This window comes from Podarcis melisellensis, assembly GCF_964234715.1.
Source record: "Podarcis melisellensis genome assembly, chromosome: 8".
In the NCBI taxonomy this organism is placed as follows: domain Eukaryota; kingdom Metazoa; phylum Chordata; class Lepidosauria; order Squamata; family Lacertidae; genus Podarcis; species Podarcis melisellensis.
Window position 1 is genome coordinate 24,256,275 of NC_138540.1, and position 23,641 is coordinate 24,279,915.

A 23,641-nucleotide genomic window follows, 5' to 3' on the forward strand; every position below is an offset into this window, starting at 1 on the left:
GGCTGGACATGGCACCTCCTGGCATCAGCTCGCCACCTTCACCCACCTCCACCATGCTGTGCCGAAGCAGTAACGTGCCGCGCCCAGAGCCTCCGTCAGCCATGGCCACCACAGCACGAAGCAGTCATCTGAGCCGGGAGCTGCCACGTCCAGCCTCTGCCTCTTCCCCGCCGGATGAGTTGCCCTCCAGCCACTGCCCACCTCCTCCAGCCCCTCAAAGCTGGGCGCGTCGCTGGCAGTGCCGTCCTCCCTAAAAAAGGTTGGCACTCTGGGAAACAGGGAGGGTGCCAGAGGGATCTTTGCACCACAGCACCGGATATGCTTAAGACGTCCCTGGTCTGGTCCAACCCACCTGCAGTGCAGGAAATCTTTTGCCCAGCGTGGAGCTTGAACCCACAGCCCTGAGGTTAAGAGTCCCATGCTCTACCGACTGAGCTATCCCAGGTGGCATTACACGGCATGATGAAGGAGGGCCCACTTACGATAAAGGCAGCCTGCGTCCTCTCCAAACTGAGACCATCCCGGGCAGCACCTGTACACCGTCTGATACTGCATGCTGTAGAGCTGCCGGTTGTCCATGTAATACACCATCCTGAGAAAAGAAAACATCAAAACAAGCAGCGTTAAATGTTACTGCAGCTGGAGGCTACAGCCGCATAATTCAGAAGAAATCAGATGCAGAAAGTTGTGTCCAGTGTTCGTCCTACTCTGAATAGATCTGTTGAACTTTAATGGAGGTAAATTAGCTCTGTTTATTAATTTCAGTGGGTCCGCTCTAACATTGGCTGCAAACCAGAGCAATCAAGCCATTGCAAATAGGAAGCAACATAGGAATCTGACTTATCAGACCAAAGGTTCATCTGGGCCAGAAATGTCTACACTGACTGGCAGCGGATCCCCAGGTTTTCAGACAGGAGCCTTAACAGGATCAACTTTCACTGTGCAACCAGAATTTCTCAGTATGTGATTGACTCCCACCCAAAAAAACCCCCAGTGGAAGTCTGTAAGCGACCAAAATTACAGGTGAAAAAAATACTTTCACGTCACATATAGTTAAGACTCCAGCTGAATTAGTCTAACTTCACTGTTTGACCATTGTGTTGGTTTTAACATATGTTTTCAACACATCCCATTGGCAAGAGATGAAACACAACTAACTGTAAAAGCCCACAGAATGACTGCATGTATTCGAGTGTTGCACTCACACACACTTTCCTGCATAGCAGAAAATGCCAGCTATATCCATTAAAAAAAATTTTTTTTTTAAGTGTCCAGACAAATCCTGGTTACTTAGTGCTTTTAATTCACAAAGAAACTGAATCATAAAAACACAGATTGGTACAACTGTTGCCCCAAGGGTGACCCAGCCCAACTCCTTGCAATGCAGGGCAAATGATCAAGGTTGTATCCAACTCAGTTCCACTCAAAGTAGACTCAATGACATTAAGGAGCCCAAGTTAGCCATGCCCATTAACTTCAAAAGGTCTACTTTGAGCAGGGCTAGCATGGTGAACAAGCCTTAAGGCATAAACCGGCTTCATCCAAATGTACGACATCTCCAGTCTAGTTTTGCAAGGAGGAAAAGAGAAATAAAACGGGGTGGTGGAAAACATGAAAATATTTTACCCGTTTCAGCCAAGCATGGAGAAAGCAATCAGGGCCCAGATGTGTCTGGGAAAGCAATATCCAGTCATTAGACAGCAAAACAGCTCGCAAACTGGCAAAAAGCCCAACTGGGTTGCGTGCTGCCAAAAAGACTCCCTTCTCCATTGTGCTCAAAACAGATATTGCTTTCAACGTCACGCAATCGTCTTTTTAAAAAACCCACAGGTTTAATATAAGTGATGGAGCAGATGTCCTGCAAGGAAAGCATGCCGAGGTTTGAAAAAAATCAATGAAAACTCATTGTTGCATTCCCTCCACGGTTAACAGTTCGCATCAAGAGGGGTGTATGGGTTGTTTATAACCAGGAGAAATTATTTTGGCTTCGAGAAACTCTCCTAGGTGACAAGAGACTTCTTCCCAAGCTGCTTACGCACAGGAGGTAGGAGGACCTAACAAGACCTCTGCTGGATCATGCCAGTGCCCTTCTAGCCCAACGTCCTGTTCTTACAGGGCCCAACCAAATGCCCCTGGGAAGCCTGCAAGCAGGACTTGGGCACAACAGCACATATCCCCACTTAGAATTTCCAGGACCTAATATTCATACACCGTCTAACAGTGGAGGTAGAACATAGCCAGCATAGCTAGTCGCCATTGATAGCCTTGCCCTCCATGAATCATTACTTGAAAAACCATAGCTTTAACTATACGGACCTTTGTTGGCAAGGTGAGGTCTCTGCTTTCACTACCCTAAGGAGTCTCAAAGCAGCTAAGAATCTCCTTTTCCCCTCCTCCCCGACAACAAACACTCTGTGAGGTGAGTGAGAGACTTCAAAGAAGTGTGACTAGCCTAAGGTCACCCAGCAGCTGTGTGTGGAAGAGCAGGGAAGTGAACCCGGTTCACCAAATTACTAGTCCACCATTCTTAACGACTATACCACACTGGATTTGGGAGGGAACACCCCCGCAAAAAAAACCTAGAAATGGATAAATGGTAGGATTTTGATTAGTTGAGATATGGATGAAAAGTATAAGCTGCAGAACTGTGCCAGGCAAGGAATCTGTGGCAAAAGGGGCTGGTGGGCTGGTGGTCCCTCAGAGAGGAATCCTTTGGCCTGGGGAGACAGATGTAACCCAGGTGATGGTGTGTGTGTTTGAGGTGACAGGAAAAAGAGCTTTGGAGCAAGGGGTTCTGGGAAGAAGGTGGCAGAAGAAAGACTGGGGTCCATCTTGGGCAGGTTGGCTGAAGGCTGCCTGCACTGCTGTGGGGGACAACCCCCTCTTGATATGGCCATGCTGTAAGATCTGGATTCCCTCCATGCAGACTGAAGGTGTAAATAGGCGAATAAACCATATTCCTTATGGCTATGACAATCTCCACTGTGTCTCAGTCTTCCAAAGATATACAGACCTAGGAGGGGGGCGGGTCTGGAACCCCATGGACTCTTGCCACCGCTCAGAAGAGAGAGGAGGAAGAACCCAAGTTTTGTAACCCTCCATCTTCCACACCATGGCCCTTCAGATATTTGAAGACGGCTATCGGATCACCTCTTAAGCTTCTCTCCTCCAACTGGAACTTTGGTTAGACTCTGCATATGGCAGCACCCAACATTTCTATTCGTGCAACAGGAAGGCCAAGGTGCCCTGCTGCAATCTGACAGGTTTGGTTTCTGACCCGGGTAGTACAGCTAGAGGCAGAGTGTGGGAGCGGCCAGTTGGCAGAAGAATCCGCCTAGGAAGGATTCCCCGCAAGGAGGAGAACTATCAGGCAATGCGGTTTCAAAGAGGGATGCCAATAAAAGCTCATGTTGTCGAGCCCAATAAAAATTAATATGGCTCCTTATTGCATTGAGAACTAAGCTGGAGAAAAATAGCCCTACTTGACAGGACCCAGAGGAGGAGGGAGAGGAAGGGCAGGTGGAACCACTCTGGCCGTCTTGCTCTGAACTTGGCAGAAAACACTGCTCTCGTCTCCAGAGCCCGCCACTGCTCCAGGATGGAGGAGGTCAAGAATTCTACCTTCCAGATATGTATTGCTCACAGGAAAGAGAGGGAGAGGGAGAGAATGTGGGTGCACCGTTGCTTAAAAGCATTCAGGCCAGCTTGAGCCCTTTGGCTACTGGCAGACTTTTTTCAGACCTTTGTCTTTTAACCCAGGGTCAGCTACAGGTTTTGAGGTCCTTGGGACAAGAGACCCCCAGCTCCCCCTAGCCCTGAGCAGCTCCCCCATCCAGGGGTGTAGGAAGGCAGCCCGCCCCAGGTGTCATTCTTAAGGAGGTGAAAAAATCCCCCCATGGCGGATCACTACGCCACCCCCCTGGGCACTGATCACCATTCCAATTGCTCCCAATGGGCACCGATTGCCTCCCTGGGTGCCGATCACTGCGCCGATCGCCCCCCTGGGTGGCTCGCCCCGCCCCCTGGGTGCACGGGATGTGCGCCGCTCTGGGTGCCCAAGCAGCTAGCTCCACCGCTGCTCCCATCCTCTGTGGCTCAGCAGCAAAGAGTCCCAAAGTCAATCCATTTTGTCTCCTCGTAAGGCTGGAAGAAATCTGTCTCTCCCCCCCTTTCTTTCTCCCTCTCCGTATACAGTGGTACCTTGGGTTAAGAACTTAATTCGTTCTGGAGGTCTGTTCTTAACCTGAAATTGTTCTTAACTCGAAGCACCACTTTAGCTAATGGGGCCTCCTGCTGCTGCTGTGAGATTTCTGTTCTCATCCTGAAGCAAAGTTCTTAACCCGAGGTACAGTACTATTTTTGGGTTAGCAGAGTCTGTAACCTGAAGCATCTTTAGCCTGAAGCGTCTGTAACCCAAGGTATCACTGTGTATATATTTAATGGGTATGTTTTGAACACTGTATTGGGCTTCATTCATAAATTTGATGCACATCAGAGAAAGGGCTATTAATAAATTTATTGTTGTTCCTAATGTTAAAGCCTACAGTGTTACCTCTGGTTACATACGCTTCAGGTTACATACGCTTCAGGTTACAGACTCCACTAACCCAGAAATAGTACCTCGGGTTAAGAACTTTGCTTCAGGATAAGAACAGAAATTGGGTGGTGGCGGCGTGGCAGCAGCAGGAGGCCCCATTAGCTAAAGTGGTGCTAAGAACAAGTTAAGAACAGTTTCAGGTTAAGAACAGACCTCCAGAACGAATTAAGTACTTAACCCGAGGTACCACTGTACTGTGATCATCTGGCATCTAAGGAAGTCCCGCTCTCTCAAAATGCTAAGAACCTCCTCTTGCTATCCTAGTTCATTTCACTGAAGGCTGGATGGCCCTCTGCTGGGTGCCTTCCTATAATTTTACGACAGAGGGGTCTGGAGGGGCACATTTGGCCCCTGGACCTGAAGCTCCCCACATTTGGTCTAAAGTTACATAACTGCATACTCCTGGAATGACAAGGCAAAATCGGTCGCAATTGTTCCCTGCCAAAAATTATAACATTAAATAATGTGTGACTTCTTCCAGAACTGCCAACGTGGTGCGTGCCCTTTGCCTGCCATTTTGCAACCCCTGCTTGGGCCATGCCCATGGCTAAGTGCCCCTGTTGTCCAATCTTCGTCACACAACTGCTTATAACAAAAAAAAGTGGAGCAGCTGCCGTGCCTCCCTGGTCCCATCAAGGAAATCCGCAATGCTGCAGCCAAGCTCCCGATTCATCTGCTTCCACAGCCCAGTGTTGGCCAATTGAAACAGCTCCAGAAGCCAACACAGAGGCCAGGAAACATACTTTGCATGATATGAACCATACACAACGGAGCTAGGAGCTTTCACTCCCAAGGATTATGGATAGAAGGGCTGCAACCTTTGACTGGTTAAACTGGTAGATCAGCCAACTAATATTTTAGGTTGATTAACAAGGGGCAGCAAGTCACCGTCATACCTGTTAATTAGTAACACCCACACTCGTTTATTAGTGTTTTTAAATGCTCTTTTGGTTGTAGTAAGTTCTGAAGGATTATCATGAACCCGGCTGCAAACTCTGACTGCTTTAACTGGTAGATCAGCCAACTATTATTTTAAGGTTGATTAACATGGGTAATGCAAGTTAAATACATACTTGTTGATTAATATTTTCAAAAGCTGTTGTGTTTCTGGTGTGTTATCAGCAATAGGGAAGGATAAAGAAATGAAAAGTTCTTCAACCACAGGTGCTGCCTCAGATAATTGAGAGTTATCTGAAGACAACTTCAGATATAGAGATATGCTAGTTGGCACATGTATTTAAGCTTATATATATTATTAAAAACTTGCACTAAAAAGAAAATATAGCCTCCTGATGTTCCGCTGAAATCTAGCCCAAGTCAAGCTCAATAATATACGATATACGATATCTTTATTGTCATTGTCCCATGCAGAACAATGAAATTGAAAAACTACATAAAACATTCAAAAACCCCTAAAAACTCTGAAACCCCATTTTAAAATACACTATACTATAGAGCCCCCTTATGCTGCGTTTAGAACCAGAATTGCATTTGCGTAGAAACTGTTTCTCAGGTGGCTAGTCCTGGCCTTTATAACCCTATACCTTCTTCTAGAAGGCAGAAGCTGAAAGAGATCATTTGAAGGGTGTGTATTATCCTGCGCTATCTCTGCCGCTTTCTTATGGCACCTGGCAGCATAGATTTGATCTAAGGTGGGAAGAGTGCACCCAGTTATTCTCTCTGCAGTCTTTACAACCCAGGATAGCATTGGTTTTTCCCTGGCCGTGCAGTTCCCAAACCACACAGAGAGACCATAAGTTAACACGCTCTCCACAGTGCAATGGTAAAATGCCATCAACAGGTCCTTTGAGAGATTGATTTTCCGGAGGATGCTCAGAAAATATAACCTCTGCTGTGCTCTCTTCATCAGGTCTTTGCTGTTTTCTCCCCAAGGAAATTCACAGAATTGTTGAGCTGGAAGGCAGTGGCGAAGCTGCATCCTTCGGCACTGGGGGCGGAGAGCAGGCAGGGGTGTGGCATGTGCCCTGGGGGCGTGGCATGCATCCTGGGGGCGTGGTGGCCACCTGCAGGGGTGTGGCACCGGCACGATGGGGGGTGCATGGCGCATGTCCCGGGGCGGCCATGATGGTACCCCCTTCCCCAATGGTGCCGGGGCAGTGCGCTCCCCCCGCTCCCCATTCCTCCGCCAGTGCTGGAAGGGACCATGAGGGTCATCTAGTCCAACCCCCAGCAATACAGGAATCTTTTACCCAACGTGGGGCTCCGCCCTGAGATTATGACTGAGCCAGCTCTTGAGTTGCCTTATACCGCCAGACCGTAAGCCCATCTAGCTCAGCACAGTGGAAGTTGGTCCATTTCAGCAAATGGGGCACTGCCACACCAACCTCATACTGCCCCTACTGCCCCTACTGCCTTCTTCTCTTAGTCCAAGAGGCCTCAGCTTCCACTTCCTCCCTCATGTCAGAGTTGCCCCTTGTAGAACTCAGCAGGAAGAAGGATAGGGGTAAAAAAATGGAATTGATTGGCTCTGGCACCACCTACTGTTGGGCTCCCTGCCTGCCACCCTACCAGTCTCAATGGGCTTCAGCCACTGCTGATCACCTACATTGACCAGCAGCGGCTCTCCATGATTTCATACACAGAACACTCCCTGGGTTGAACATGGGACCCTTCTGCATGTGAAGTAGATGCCCTACCACCAAGTTATAGCTCTTTGCTATACCGAGTCAGTCCAGTGGTCCACAACTAGCTCAGTATTGCCAGCAGTGATTGGCTCTCCAGGGTTTCAGACAAACCCTACTGGAGATGCCAGGATTCTCCCATAGGCTTCCAGAAGAGAGAAAAAGTGACCGAGAAGGAACTGTTGAGATGGGCCGTGAGCTCCCCCACCCCCAAATTTCCAGGACAAAATGGGGGGGGGTTAATGTTTCAGCCACGTTTCAGCCACACAAACACAGTTAAAACATTGATGGCACAGTCTCTTGCAGGGCAAGACCCCTGCCTATTTCCTTATGTAACTCTTGCAAAATAATATACACAGCAATGGTATAACCTGGGATTTACTACCACTTTACCAAGTTGCCGTGCTCTGACTTGACAGTAAGCACAGACCCCTCTGACTTTGCGTGCCAAAAACGTGCATGTTTTTCAAGCCAGGAAGAGAGCAGCTAGAGTCTCATGGAGAAGAGAAGAGAGATTGTGTTTATGCTTCCTGATTTACAATGTTAAAAAGAGGGGATGGAGGGAGATCCATCGCATGAGAGCGAGCCGAACATTTGCAAGACGGAGGATTCTGAGCCTTTGAAGTGCTGTAGCAGCAGACAAAGCCCCTCACATTTCAAAGTGTCCTCTCCGCACCAGACAAAGACACAGACTTTGAGACCAAAAGAAGAAATAAATCAGTAAGTTCAGCCTTACTGGTGGACAGCTCTCCATCAGCAAGGTAATTGCTGACAATTATAGGCTGCAAGGGATTCCTTATATACACGACAGGACTTTCTTTAAAAAAGAAAGAAAGAAAGGAGCTGTCTTCATTTCTTTCAGGGACACAGGGTTGCACCCGACGTTAGTCCTCTTTAGAGTGAACCCACTGAAACTGATAGACATGAATCTACTCTGAGCAGAGATGCAAGAAGCCATCATTTTCTGTTTCTGTATTTGTTGCATGCAGCACTGTCTCCATTCCACTGCAGTTCATCTGCTGTCCATAACTGCATTATTCATCTTGCTGCCCACTGCGGTAAAATTCAATAATCCAAAACTAGATGGACCAATGGTTTGATTTTTGTGTACAGCAGGGGTGGGGAGCCCCTCCAGATGTTACTGAACTCCAGCTCCCATCAGGACCAGCCTGCATGGCCAATGGTCAGGGATGAAGATGAGAGTTGTGGTCCCAAAACATCTGCAGGCACCCAGGTTAGCCAGCCCAGCTGTAAGCAACTTCATATATTTATACTGTGTTGCATCCAAGGTTGGTCCTACTCAGACCGCATCTGCACCATACATTTAACACAGTATGACACCACTTTAAGGGCATCTTCCCTCCCAAAAAATAATAATCTGGAAGCTGTAGTTTCAGAGTACTGTGAGTTGTTAGAAGACCCCTCTTTCTCTCACAGAGCTACAATTCCCAGAGTAATTTAACCATCAATCTTCCCCCGAAACTCTGGGAATTGTAGCTCTGTTAGGGAAATAGGGATCTCCTAACAATTCTCAATGCCCGGGCTTTTTTTTGCAGCTGGAACTCAGTTCCGGCACCTCTCAGGTGGGCGCCATTGCCATTATAAGAGAACAAGGGAGGCGTTCATGGTGAGTTCTGGCACCTCTTTTTTCTAGGGAAAGAAAAAAAGCACTGCTCAGCACCCTTAACAAACTGCAGCTCCCAGGATTCCTTAGGGAAAGCTATTAAAGCTGTGCCATTTAAAGCACTGGTATAATAGTGCTTTAAATGAAGGTGTGGGTGCAGCCTCAGAAACGGCCCTATGAAATCAGTGAGCATGACTGCAATAGGCCTATTCCCTTCGACGGCTGTACGCACCCCCAACTAAGTCCTACTCGCTGAAATCAGTGGGCCTAAGTTAGTCGTGTCTGCTAACTTCAACGGTTCCACTCTGAATGTAACCGACCCTGAACGCATCCCATTATGGTCAAGGGGTGGAGAGGCTGCTCCAGCAAGCTTTCAAGATGCGGGCAACGTAGCAATTGGAAAGAGCAACAAAACAAATACAGGAGACCCGGCGCAGTGATGGCACATACCTCCGTTCATAGCCCAAGCACCATGGATGCCCTCGACAACTTGGATTCCACACTTTAACCAACCGAGAGAAGGAGCTGATGCGTGGCTGTCGGTGACTGACCATTGAGAGTTGTTGCTCTGCACAGACGTTTGGCCTGGAGGGAAAAGAAAGATGTTATTTCTTTGCGCGGCTGAACAGTGGGACGTTCTTTTCAGGCACAGGGGACAAACCTGGCCCTCTAGGCTTTTTTTCACTGGCCCTCAGACTATGCTTCCTCTCCCTGGGCCACACCTGTAACTCACCCTCCTTGATTGCTTTTGCCCGGTTGGAATACGTCCTTGATCTTTGGCCATGCTTTCCTCTTGCCTGGACAGATGATGCCAAAAAGTGTGTGTAGGAACTAGCCTACCATAGAAAGGCAAAATTTACATGTATCGCTCCTGCTACGTTTCCCTCTGGCTGAAAACAGATGGTGCACCCCTACTTTTCAAGGTAGGCATCACGGCTGCCTTCTTCCAAAATAATTTAGGGATTGGCACACAGAGGATATGGATCGCCTAGTGATCGTGATATGAATCCCTCCCCACCACCACCACACCCACACTACTTTGGGTGGGGGGAGGAAATGACCTTTCAGGAATGCATCATTACTTAGAATTAGCTAGCAGCATAATGCAAGAAAACACAATTCAAGTGAAACTGAGGGATGGAAATAGATCCAATATCAGTCCTATCTGAAAATAATTTGTTGTATCCACCTAATTCCTCCTGCTGTTTTTGTCCATGGAGTTTTCTTGGCAGGGATACTGGAATGGCTTGCCGGTTCCTGCTCCAGGTGGTAAGATTGCCGGAAGAAATATCAACAACCTCAGATATGCAGATGACACAACTATGATGGCAGAAAGTGGGGAGGAATTAAAGAACCTTTTAATGAGGGTGGAAGAGGAGTGTGCAAAATATGGTCTGAAGCTCAACATCAAAAAAACTAAGATCATGGCCACTGATCCCATCACCTCCTGGCAAATAGAAGGGGAAGAAATGGAGGCAGTGAGAGATTTTACTTTCTTGGACTTTCTGCAGATGGTGACAGCAGTCACGAAATTAAAAGACACCTGCTTCTTGGGAGAAAAGCAATGACAAACCTAGACAGCATCTTAAAAAACAGAGACATCACCTTGCCAACAAAGGTCCATATAGTCGAAGCTATGGTTTCCCCAGCAGTGATGTATGGAAGTGAGAGCTGGACCATAAAGAAGGCTGATCGCCGAAGAATTGATGCTTTTGAATTATGGTGCTGGAGGAGACTCTTGAGAGTCCCATGGACTGCAAGAAGATCAAACCTATCCATTCTTAAGGAAATCAGCCCTGAGTGCTCACTGGAAGGACAGATCCTGAAGCCAAGGCTCCAATACTTTGGCCACCTCATGAGAAGGGAAGACTCCCTGGAAAAGACCCTAATGTTGGGAAAGATAGAGAGCCCAAGGAGAAGGGGACAACAGAGGACGAGATGGTTGGACAGTGTTCTCGAAGCTACCAGCATGAGTTTGACCAAACTGCGGGAGGCAGTGGAAGACAGGCGTTCCTGGCGTGCTCTGGTCCATGGGGTCACGAAAAGTCAGAAACGACTAAACAACAACAACAATTCCTCCTCAATGGCCCCATGTTAGTTGCTCCCATTCATTTTGGTGCATCTGCTCTAATTAATGCTGGATTCGACCCAGATTCCACCCCCACCCCCACCCCCACCCCCTGCCTCTCAATATAAAGACTGCCCACTCTCTCCTTGTTCCTATTTCCCACCTGCTTTTTGCTGGCTGGAAAACTGCAAAGTTAAGAGTCGCTTTGCCTCTGGCCCTGCCAGCCACTGACATGTTTGTCCCCCCCCTTGTTGTCCACTAGGGAATGTGGCCCTTGGGATCCAAGAAAGTCCCCCACTCTGGCTCTACCTACTACACCAGCATCCCAGCCACTCTAGGTGAGGAAACGCCAATCCTACAGACATTGCACAAGTCACGTTTGGCTCTCCAGGATTCCATAACCCCCAAACAGAAATGTTTGTTTACAGCCAGGCTAATTTTGTTCTTCTTTCAGCTAAAACCGTGTCCTGAGAGTGAAATCTATTGTCTCCAGGGAAGCCGGAACGGAGAGGCAGGATGTGCTAAGCTAAATCAAGAGCTCATCAAAAGAAGTGTTCCAGTCAGTGATGATGAGTTAAGCTAACAGGGCTAGATTAAAGGCTGCAAGGGAGCCTCAGGATAAAACCTATGTGTGTGGGGAGGGGGGAATCCTCCCCCACCTGTCTCTACTTTACCGGGACGTGCAGAGATAAACGCTGTCCTGGGCTGGGCTGCAGAACTGCCAACTTTTGCTTTCAGAGCTTTTGGCAGGTGAAGTTGAAAGGCTTTGGGTCACAGCCAACGCTAGCCCTACTCAGAGCAGACCTATCGACATTAATGGATCTAAAGTTGTCGTGTCCATTAATTTCAAAGGGCTTATTCCAAGTAGGTCCAGCATTGGATATAACCCTTTTAAGTATATCCAAAATGGAGCAGAGCTTTGCTTCCTTTAAAACAAGAACAAATCTAAGGACGAAAGGGTGTTCCTGAGAGTACTCAGAGTGCTTTTACTCCCATTCTGAGCACATCAAACATTTGATGGAGTGCACCCATTTGGCAATTGGATCGCTGGGGACCCAAACATGCAAGCTCCCTTTGTACTGAACCAGAGCGTCCATGCAGTATTATCTATGTTGACTGCCAGGGTTTGAGGCAGGGGTCTTCCCCAGAATTACCTGGAGATGCCGGGGATTGAACCGCAACCTCCTGCATGCAAAGCAGATGCTGTTACCATGAGCTACGGCTCCTTCCTCAATGGGACACACAGCTTCAAGTTAGACCACTGGCCCATTGAGCCAACATTATCCATTCTGTGTAGCAGCAACTCTCCAAGACCCCGGGAGAGAGAAGACTGTCTCCCACTATCTGCTCTCCCAGCTCCTTTAATTGAACCACACCACATCTTCCTTGAGCCACACACACAGTTGACCAAAGAGTACAAATCCAAATGTCCATCTATCAGGGATTCCAACTGCACAGTCTATGGATGTCTAATCAGAAGTACCACTGAGTTCAATGGGCCAGGTAAGGGTGTTTAGGCAGAAGGGCAGGTATGTCTTGTTGCTGCTGTTGTTAGAGAACAGGGAAGCCTTCCACAGCAAATCATCCTGCCGCACCCAATTTATCTTCTCCCTACAATGGACTAGAATACTCAGACCAGCCTTTGCCAGCCAGGTGTCCTCCAGATGTTTTAGACTACAACTCCCATCAACCCCAGCCAATCTGATAAACCTCCAGGTGTAGTGCAAAACATCTGGAGGGCACCAGGTTGACAAAGGCCGGTGGAGATTTGTGGTGAGCCAATCCAAAGGGCAATAAATCCACTTGAATCCAAGCCTTCTGGGGTTTGATTGGTTGTAATTCAGGCTACAACGGCTTTCTCAAAATGCATTTGCACTCAACCAGCCTAGGTTATCCCTGCCTCAAGCTGCTCAGCTTATAAACTTAACGAGTTTTCCAGAAATACAGAAAATGTCATCATGGCGGAGTTTTTCAAAGCGCATCGATGACATGATACTGTCCCCCCGCCCTCAACCCCAACGCCTAACACACACATCCCATCACAGGGCAAACAACATATGGAGAAGTTGGTCTGGATTTACTATGTTGTTCAATCCTGGTTCGGTTTACAAAGGAAAACAAAGATTTCGCTGAGTTGAGAATGGCGCTCTTGGCCAGAGCTCAAGCTTGTAAGGAAACTTTCCAAAGATTCACGCAGTCGTATGCCAAGTGCCAGAGCTATAAGCTTTAATTGCGAGGAGAGGAAGACAGGAGGCAAATACTGTGCTCGTAAAAATGAGCAATCCTTTCAACTGAGCAGCGTGAACAACTTTCTCCTGGTTGAGCTCTTAAGATGGCAACCTTAGAACACACACTGCCTTGGGGTGGGGGTGGGACAACTGAAAGCCCTTCCAGAAATCCATTTTATTCTGCATTTGCGATGATTTGAGCTCATGTTGGTATCAGGGCAGTTATACATAATCCCACTTCCAATACTGTTTCAGCCTGCAAGAGTTCCAGGACAGATGTCCTGTACAGTGGTACCTCGAGTTAAGTACTTAATTCGTTCCAGAGGTCCGTTCTTAACCTGAAACTGTACTTAACCTGAAGCACCACTTTAACTAATGGGGCCTCCTGCTGCTGCCACGCCGCCGGAGCACGATTTCTGTTCTCATCCTGAAGCAAAGTTCTTAACCCAAAGTAATATTTCTGGGTTAGCGGAGTCTGTAACCTGAAGCGTATGTAATCTGAGGTACCACTATAGCTTCTTGATGAAATCCTGCAACTTCTCATAGCATAAATGTTCAGGGTTGTTTGGGGGGTGGGCAGAGAGTGTTGCTCTTTTGTTACACTATAGGTAAAAAAAGGTAAAGGACCCCTGGACGGTTAAGTACAGTCGAATTCGACTATGGAGTATCACACTCATTTCCACTTCCAAGCCAAGGGAGCCGGCATTTGTCTGCAGACAGCTTTTCTGGGTCATGTGGCCAGCATGACTAAACTGCTTCTGGTGCACGGAACACCATGATGGAGGCCAGAGCACACAAACATAATTTACCTTCCTGCTGCAGTGGTACCTATTTATTTACTCGGGCTGGTATGCTTTAGAACTTCTAGGTTGGCAGGAGCTGGGACCGAACAACAGGAGCTCATCCTGTCGTGCGGATTCGAACTGCCGACCTTGTGATCAGCAAGCCCAAGAGGCTCAGTGGTTTGGACCACAGCACCACCCGCGTCCCATGCCGCAAGAGTGCCCCTCTACACAGCAACAATGCAGTAACATCGGGGAGGCCTTCCAGAACAACCGAGTGAATTGATGTGCGGATGGTCCAACAGAAATCCACCACTATTGCTGCGTAGATGGCATGTTGCAGAAGACACACACAAAAATGAAAACCAGTCCAAGGAGTCTGGTGGCATGTTTAAAGACTAATAACTTTACTAGAGCCGAAGCTTTCGTGGACTATAGTTCACGTCTGTCGGAGGTGGAGCTTTACTGCAGCCCATGAAAGTTTCTAAATTTGTCTTTCAGGGGCCACAACATTAAGTGTTGACTTTGCTACAAGAGACTAACATGACTGCCCCATGACTATGGAACTTTCTCAGGTGGGATGAGGGATGCTTTTACAGTTTAAGGGCCACATTCCCTTCTGCACCATCTTCTGAAGGCCATGTACCAGTGGTGGGTAGAACTAGGGGCAAAAGTGAACAGAGCAATCCATTTGAATTTTGCCTTTGTACAGTAGTTTACACACACACACACACAAACAGCCTCTGTCCTCTATCCAAGCAAGCAGGAACTATTAATGGAGTTCAAGGGCAAATTGCAGCCAGGCAAAAACACTTGGAGTCTGCAAAGCAGGGCAAGTGAGAGGCATGCAGCCTGGAAAGATTTCCAGGGGCCAGACAGAAAGCCCTGGAGGGCCACATTTGGACCCCAGTCCCAAGGCCCTGCACCTCTGCTCTAGTCTAGTGAACAGGTCCCATTGCACAGCGTGGCAATTACTTTCTGCATCCATGCGTTCTGTGAGTCTTTTAACAGCTGCACAAAACACAAATACTCAACTGGTAGAGCTTTTCCCCTGCGGGCCAGGGGAAAAGGTAAGAAAAATGCTTCCCCTACTGAACTGCTGCTTGGCACTAAAGTGTTCAGCGCACAGGGAGAAATGCTGGCTGCCTCCTACACTTAAAATTCCTTTGCTGGCTTGCAACGAGAGCAAGAAAAGATTGTTTAAACTACCTGGGATGTCTTCTTTTTTTGCAAATGGAGTAGATTAGATCTCATTCTCCTGGTGTCTTCCAGATGCACCAGCTTGGCAAAGGCTGGGAGTAGACTGTCAAAATGCATTTATTATTTTACGGCGTTGCTTTCATATCCCAGCTCTTTCTCCAAGGAGCTCAAAGTGGCGTACAAAGTTATCCCCTCCCCAATTAATCTACAGCAACCCTGCGAGGTGGGTTAGGCTCAAGGTCACCCAGTGAGCTTCATGGCCGAGTGGGGAGATTTGGACCCTGGACTCCCAGGTTCTAGGCAGAAACTCTAACCACTAACTCCACACTGTCTCTTTGTTCATCTAACCCAATACTGTGTTTAATTGGTTGCAGCTCTGAGCACTATGCACTATCCAGGTTAGGCTGGCTAACCTGTGGTACTCCAGATGTTGTTCAGATCTCATCAGACCTCCCCAATAACCATGCTGGCTGGGACGAATGGGAATTGGGAAGTCCAACAACATCTGGAGGACCCCACATGGACTACCTCCGATTTACAGTGGTACCTCGGGTTACATACTCTTCAGGTTACAGACTCCGCTAACCCAGAAATAGTACCTTGGGTTAAGAACTTTGCTTCAGGATGAGAACAGAAATCGTGCTCCGGCAGCGCGGCAGCAGCAGGAGGCCCCATTAGCTAAAGTGGTGCTTCAGGTTAAGAACAGTTTCAGGTTAAGAACGGACCTCCGGAACGAATTAAGTACTTAATCCGAGGTACTACTATAAACTACCGTAATCCCCTTCCTCGGGGGGGGGTTATTATTTTTATTTTAAAAAAACAACCTTATTTAACACATTTTAAGCCAGAGCAACTTAAACTAAACTTTGCAAAGGAACATGGCTGAGTGTACAAAGTGTTATCGGCAAGCATTGAGTGAACTGGTAACAGAACAACCCTATGCAGGTTTACTTGGGAGGAAATGTTCCCCTAGTGCCCAAGGGAGCTTACTCCCAAGTAAGTTGGTTGGGAATCGCAGCATTGCTCTCATCAAGTCTCAGCGTCACCACCTGTTAAAAGGCAACAACGATAGTAACTGCTGTGCACAGATAAGCATTCCTCAGAAATATTGGGGAAAGTTCATAATGACCCTTGGTGATCATCCAAAAATTAAAACCATCTGCTTTTTCCATTGCCTGCAGCAACAAGGACTCTTGCTCCTTTGAAAAAAACAGTAAACCAAGCAGAAATCAAACAGGTGAAGCATTTTCCTTTCTCCAGCCTAGAAAAAGCTACACCGTCTGAATAATAATAATTTATTATTTATACCCTGCCCATCTGGCTGGGTTTCCCCAGCCACTCTGGGCAGCTTCCAACAAAATATTAAAATACAATAGTCTGTTAAACATAAAAATTTTCCCTAAACAGGGCTCCCTTCAGATGTCTTCTAAAAGTTGGGTAGTTGTTTATCTCTTTGACATCTGCTGGGAGGGCATTCCACAGGGCAGGTGCCACTACTGAGAAGGCCCTCTGCCTGGTTCCCTGTAACTTGGCTTCCTGCAGTGAGGGAACCGCCAGAAGGCCCTCTGCGCTGGACCTCAGTGTCCGGGCAGAACAATAGGGGTGGAGACGCTCCTTCAGGAATATCTTTGCCCCACGAATGATAAAAGTACAGGAGTCCAACAGGAGAAAAGAAATACAAAACCTTGCCAACTCTCATACTTGGCATTCACCATAGCACCTTAGAGTAATCATAGCAATTCATAACTATCATTAACTCAGGAATTCTTACACCAACTTTCCCAGGTGGGGCAGTATTATAACCCCCCTCCAATACTGCAGATTTGAAGTGGGGGGTGGCATGGTCAAGTAAAACAATAGAAATACTTAACTGACCAATCACGTTGGTTCTGCCCCCCCTCCCAAAAATCCTGGCTGAACTGCTGCAGAGAGCAGAATCTGAATCCAGGACTTCCCACTTCACAGTCCAGTTTCTCAGCCACCATTATCCTTTTTCACACAGCACCCATATATAAAAGTTTTCCGCCCGGCTTTGGCCCCAATCCAAAGACAAGTTTGAATACCTACATGTTGGGCAGCAGCTTGTTCCCGTAGGCAGGGAAAAGCAGCTTGAGGACAAAGATGTACAGGGCGAGGGCATGGACCGCCATCGCTGCCATCCTCGGCCCCACACCTCCCCCAGGATGGAGGTGCCTCCAGCAAGTTGCAGCAAAGTCACAGTTCTGGTAGGTCCCCGATTTTCGGAGGAAGTAAGTTCATTGCTACCATTTGACCCAGCCGGGTCTGTCTGTCGCTGTTCCTCCTGCTGCTGCTGTTGTTCCTTTACAAAAGAGCACTTTTGGAACTCTCTGTCCCCCTTGCCGGGAGATAGATAGATCTGTCACCGGGTGACATTCCCTCTGGGGAGCAACCGAGCTCTCCTCTCCCTCCTCACACATCCACGGGAAAGCAGGGAGACTTAAAGGCAGAAGGCGCAAAAAACGGCTGCCCTCTCCGGTGTGCTGCAGCCCAGCCTTAAAGCGCTTTGCTGCGACGGTGGCATTCGGGAGAAGCCCTTGGATGGCAGGATCCGTCCAGACAAAGGGAGCTGCATTCGCGAGCTCGACCCACGCTTCTTAAGGTATAGTCTTTTTGTAGCAAAATCCAGGCACGGTGAAAGAGAGGGAGAAGAAAAAAAGCGCGCGCGCACCTTTGCTCCTTCCAAACAGGATACAATGCGCATTCCAGGGCGCCTTCACGCACAATGGGGAGAAACTCCCATTAATTCTCTCTGTGTCTCTCTTTCTTTGCAGAATGCGAGCTATCCCGTTGCAGGAGAAGCTGTTCTCTCCCCTCCCTCCCTCCCTCCCCTTTAAACAAGCCGCTGAATTTTGGAGAGTCAAGTTAAGCAGAAAGCCATCCCACCCCACTTTTTCAGGTTCGGAGAAGGAGGAGGGGAGCCAGCTGGAAAGAGGAAGAGGATTTGGCTAGGGCGATCAATATATGTGTTTTCTTTTTGCTCGTGTTGCAAGGATCTGCGTACCAAGGTGGGAGCTTGCATCCGTGCCTCTTTCTCTCCCCCTCTTAAAATACCCAAAGAAAAGCTGGATTTAGACAAAAACCTCCCCCTCTCCACCAACTTTGTAGCCTGATCTGATTGCACGTTTACCCTTAATGAAGCTGGCAAGAGCTTGTTCCTCAGTCAGAATTGCAGAGATGGAAGGGACCCCGTGGGTCAAATAGTCCAACTGCCTGCAATGCTGGAATCTCAACCACATGCTGCCCACTATCCAATTTGAAACCACACCAGATCCTGCTCAGCTTTGCAAATGTGCTAGCAGTTTTATGGCTGGTGTAGTGGTTAGAGTGCCGGAATAGGACCTGGGAGACCAGGGTTTGAATCCTCACTGGGCTGTGAAGCTCTCTGGGTGGCTTTAGGCCAGTCACTCCCTCTCAGACTAACCTACCTGCAAGGATTGTTGTGCGGGAGAACCACATAAGCCATCTTGAGTTCCAGGGAGGGAAAGGGTGGGTTATATATTCAGGCGCTAAACAACAAGTTCTAACCCTGCTTACCCAAAAGCAACTTGTGCTGGCTTCTGTAGGACTTACTTCTGAGTAGGGCATGGCTAGGATTGAACTGTTATAGACTGCAAACTTAACTTGGGATGAGGTGCTGCTGAACTTGGGAGACTTGCTTTTGAGTAGACAGGCTCTATAAGCAAATGGGCAAATTTAGGATTGTACCCCTGCCAGCGCAAGCTTATCAAAGCCTGCTCAAGGAGTGAGTCAATTTAGTTGTGGGTCTACTCATAAAATCCATTGAGTTCAGTGGGATTCAATTCCAGGTAAGTGTAACCAGGATTGCCTCCTTAACCGGGGAAAAGGTTCAAGGAGGAATTTGGATATGTGCACCTGAGAGAGCCCATAACCCACACAAAGAGAACGTAAGAGGCTGCCTTGTCCTAAGTCAAGACTATTGATCCATCTAGCTTAGCACTGCCTACACTGACTGGCAGCAGCTCCCCAGGGTTTCAGACACAGGTGTCTCTCTGTCCTACCTCAAGATGCCTGGGACCTTCTGCATGCCAAGCAGATGCTCTTGTGTGGAGCCACATCTTTTCCCTAGTTGTAGAAGGAAGGTGTTGCGAGCAGGGAAAGGACATCTATGCCTGTGCTCATTTCTCCTCTTAAAGCTCATCTTACCAAGTTCACACAGCTGTGTTCATCAAGGGCCAGGTTGGAACCTGATGCCATTCATGCAATCAGCAATTTTGTGATTTTTTTAAAAAATAAAAGTAAACAGCAGGTGTGTGCCCCACCCACCCCTTTCCTGACTTGGACCCTGGCAGGGGGAGGTAAGGGGGCTTTAATCCTTATTCTCCATGCCACACATACACACACACTGCAGTCCTGATCTGGATCAGAGCCCAGATGGCTCTATGCTTGGGAAGGGAAGGCTCCCTGGGCAAAAAAAAAAAATTATGATTATAACTTTCAGGTGTGGCTGGTTCAGGCCTCCCAGATCAGCTGCAGCTAGATCTTCACTCAGCTCCTCTTAAGGGTTTTCTCAATCCATTTCATTGGCACCTTTGGCCACCACAAACTAAGTGACCTACTGCAGAGATCGAAGACCTGTTTTTTTACAGCAGAAGGCCTCCTTCTTTCATTGACAGCCTATCAAGGTTCCAGTGGTGGGTGGGTGGGTGGGGCCAGAAACAAGAGTGGGTGGAGCCATGGGTGTGCCTCTTAGCTGTGAATCCTGCACTGCAAGAGTCTTGCCTCTGTGCAACAGGCCGCAACCCTGCTAGGCATAAACCAGAGGTTTCGATGTGCACACCCTGCATACAGGCAGCTCTCCCTCCCTCCCTCCACCTGAGCTAGCAGGAGGCAATCGAGGGCACGTTCCAGCCATGCAAAGGCAATCAAGGAAGGTGCAGAGCAGGACCAATTAAAGGTGTGGCCTGGGGAGAAGGGGTGTGGCTTAGGGAGAGCAGCTTTGATCCCTGGCCTGAGGTTCCCCCACCAAATGCAAACTACTCGGGGATGAGGGACCCTACGGCCTTTCAGATGTTGTCAGCCCCCATTCTCCCTGACCATGCTGGTTGAGGATGATGGGAGCTGGAGTCCCACAACATCTGGAGGGCAGCAGGTTCCCTGCCATGGGATTTTAAGAGCTGAACGGGATCCTGGATGCTTACTAGACCAACCAGGCAGGCAGTAGCCAGGATCTTGAAGCTTGAGCATCCTTGGCAGGTGGCCACCCACTGTCCGCTTGAATACAGTGGTACCTCGGGTTACATACACTTCAAATTACATACGCTTCAGGTTACAGACTCCGCTAACCCAGAAACAGTGCTTCAGGTTAAGAACTTTGCTTCAGGATGAGAACAGAAATCATGCTCTGGCGGCGTGGTGGCAGAAGGATGCCCCATTAGCTAAAGTGGTGCTTCAGGTTAAGAACAGTTTCAGGTTAAGTACAGACCTCCAGAACGAATTAAGTACTTAACCCAAGGTACCACTGTACCTCCCGCGGCCACCAGCTCCTGGGGCAGATCGTTCTCCTGCCAGAACAGCTCTTACTGTCCGGAAGCCCATGGAGCAGGCATCCGCAATCTTCGGCTCTCAAGATGTTTTGGACTACAGTTCCCATCATCCCTGACCACTGGTCATGTTAGCTAGGGACCATGGGAGTTGTAGGCCAAAACATTTGGGGGGCCACAGGTTGGGGATGCCTGCCATGGAGCAACAGAGGCTGAGAGAGGCAGCAAAGTGCTGGAAGGCAGAGCTGAGTATGGCAATGCAGCCTGCCCTTCTGCCTTCAGTTGTGATGGAGGATCTTGTCCTGCTATCAGTGTTGAGTTAGCTGCAGCTGGAAGTCTGGTTGTCCCAGGGAACACAATATTTTTTTTGGGGGGGGGAGGATCATTTACTTCTTCATCCAAGATGGCTGTGATGGACTTGCAAGATCCCTTTATTTTCAAGTGGGACTTGCTCCCAAGTAGAGGTGGGCATATCTGTCAATTCTGCTTTTCCTCCTATTCTACATTTTCCAGTCTTAAGGTCAGTTCTCCACATTTCCACATCAGTTTGCATGTTTTAAAAAAGCAACCATTTTAGCTTGAATTTCTCTGAATATAAAAATGTTTGTGTGCAGTTTTGCCTTGGGTTAAACCACAGAGCCTAGGACTTGCCGATCAGAAGGTTGGCGGTTTGAATCCCCATGACGGGGTGAGCCCCCGTTGCTCGGTCCCTGCTTCTGCCATCCTAGCAGTTCGAAAGCACGTCAAAGTGCAAGTAGATAAATAGGTACCGCTCCAGCGGGAAGGTAAATGGCGTTTCTGTGCGCTGCTCTGGTTCTCCAGAAGCGGCTTAGTCATGCTGGCCACATGACCCAGAAGCTGTATGCCGGCTCCCTCAGCCAATAAAGCGAGATGAGCACCACAACCCCAGAGTTGGTCACGACTGGACCTAATGGTCAGGGGTCCCTTTACCTTTACTAGTTTTGCCTTACATGCACATTATTGCAAAGCAATATCCCATGACATAATGTATTTGTTGGTTATTTTCATTTTTATGTACATGTTGCCTTAATATATGCCCCCCTTTTTACACATTACTCTGTTGTAGAACCTCATTTCAAAATTCAGAGAAGCATGAATTTTGATGAAGCGCTACGTTTCAGTTTGTGTATTGTTTGGGAAAGTACAAAATAGGCAGAGTCACCTTTCAGTGTGAACTGAATTGAAGTTCTGCACCACCTCTCCTCTGAAGTAAGCCCTGCCAAAGGACAAAGATGCAAAAGTGCCTATAAAGTTGCATCTGTCGCCTTTCTTTTTCTTAAAATAATAATAATAATTTTGTAAATACAGAAAAGGAAAGAGAGAAATCAAACAGGTCCACCTCCAACCTTCCTGGTCAACCTGGTTGGTTCAATACAAATTATCCCAAAGTGCTGTTCCACATTATGTCCATGTCTGCTAGGCAGGTGAAAGCTCTGTTCCTTTGCTACTGCATACAAAATAAAACTTCTCCAGATGGTGTAAAACTTATGAGGAGCATGTTCATTGCTTGGGGCTCGAAGTTTATGAGTCAGTTGTTCCATCAGTGCCAAAGTCCCCATCTGAATAGTTCATTCAAGTTCTGCAAAGCTCAGCTATAGCCTAGCTGCTTCAATGAGGCGTGCGATTAAATATTGCCGCCGTAACAATGTTTCAGAATCAAAGAAAGAAAGGAAAGTGTGTATAGGACTGGGCGGTGGAAGCTTTGGGTTAGTTATATGTTTCATTCCCAAAAATGCTTTCCACCAGAATAAGGTGACTTTGGGCAGGACCACGACATGGGATAAGAAGAACCAGGGGCCCAGCACTTTCTCCGGCATTTATTGTCTGCAGACTTCAGGATACCAATGGTGATTGAGTTTAAAAGTGTTTTCCCTAACTCTGGCAGAAACTGACCTGGCATAAATCCAGCCCAGATTTCTCGCCAGTCTTTATCAGTTATGGGTTCCCCAGTGTCATGCTCCTGCCTCTTTCTCAATCAATTGTCTAATGGGGTTTAAGTAAGGATTTAATAGAGTCTCCGCCCCCTACCGCAAAAGTAATACAGCTTTATTATGGGAAAGGAGACCAGCATTCGTCCCTGGGGGTCTGACCAGAGAAGATATACAATCATGCACAAATAGTTAAACATACACAGCACATGATTTTCACACACCCCAAGAAACCCTCTAATGTCCTAATACAGAAAACAAAACAAAAAAACCACATTTTTTTTAAAAAACAGTGAATCTGAAATCCATGTACACTTACCAAGAACTGAACCCCATTGGCTGCCTATCATAATCTGGAAGACCTGGCACAATTTTGCCTGCTTCCACAGTCAGATAATTGAAATATGTGGATGTCTTCTTTTATGCATATCTTAAAGAAAAAAGGGAGGCCATCAAGAGCGTTGGAAAATGAGACATGAACCATTACTATCTATTGTGACTTATAAATTACCGTTATGTATTAGATTTGGTTTTTATATTTAAAAAAAACAACATTTTTTAAAAACCCAACAAATTACCAGTCCAAAGGATTGTTTGTTTCTTTGCAAACCACAATTAAAGCTGCTGTGGTCTAAACTACAGAGCCTAGGGTTTGCCGATCAGAAGGTTCAAATCCCCGCAATGGGGTGAGCTACCGTTGCTCAGTCCCAGCTCCTGCCAACCTAGCAGTTCAAAGGCATGTCAAAGTGCAAGTAGATAAATAGGCGTTTCCGTGCGCTGCTCTGGTTCGCCAGAAGTGGCTTAGTCATGCTGGCCACATGACCCAGAAGATGTATGCCAGCTCCCTCGGCCAATAAAGCGAGATGAGTGCCGCAACCCCAGAGCTGTCTGTGATTGGACCTAACGGTCAGGGGTTCCTTAACCCTTTACCTTTAAGTCCTTTGAAGGAAGAACAGGGTAGCAATATAATAGATATTGAAGCTGACATCTGCCATATTAGGCATATACCCTTTGAAATTAATTAATTAG

The 23,641-nt window shown here is 47.7% G+C and overlaps 2 protein-coding genes across 6 annotated transcripts in view; one reads left to right on the top strand and one right to left on the bottom strand.

Moving 5' to 3' along the window:
- The window catches only part of MEGF6 (multiple EGF like domains 6), a 213,913-nt gene extending 190,950 nt beyond the window's left edge, over positions 1 to 22,963 (bottom strand). For 2 of the 4 annotated variants that reach the window (XM_081923411.1, XM_081923412.1), the window contains exons 1-3: positions 17,209 to 17,969; positions 9,314 to 9,448; positions 483 to 592 (exon numbers count right to left, since the gene is read on the bottom strand). In XM_081923411.1, the coding sequence (XP_081779537.1) occupies positions 483 to 592; positions 9,314 to 9,448; positions 17,209 to 17,300 (337 nt within the window). In that variant the 5' untranslated portion in view covers positions 17,301 to 17,969. Of the gene's footprint in view, positions 1 to 482; positions 593 to 9,313; positions 9,449 to 17,208; positions 17,971 to 22,931 lie in introns of those variants that run through there. The other 2 variants (XM_081923410.1, XM_081923409.1) reach the window with 2 other exon arrangements.
- MRPS16 (mitochondrial ribosomal protein S16) overlaps positions 1 to 23,641 on the top strand; it is a 249,029-nt gene that overhangs the window by 46,853 nt on the left and 178,535 nt on the right. The window lies entirely within an intron of this gene.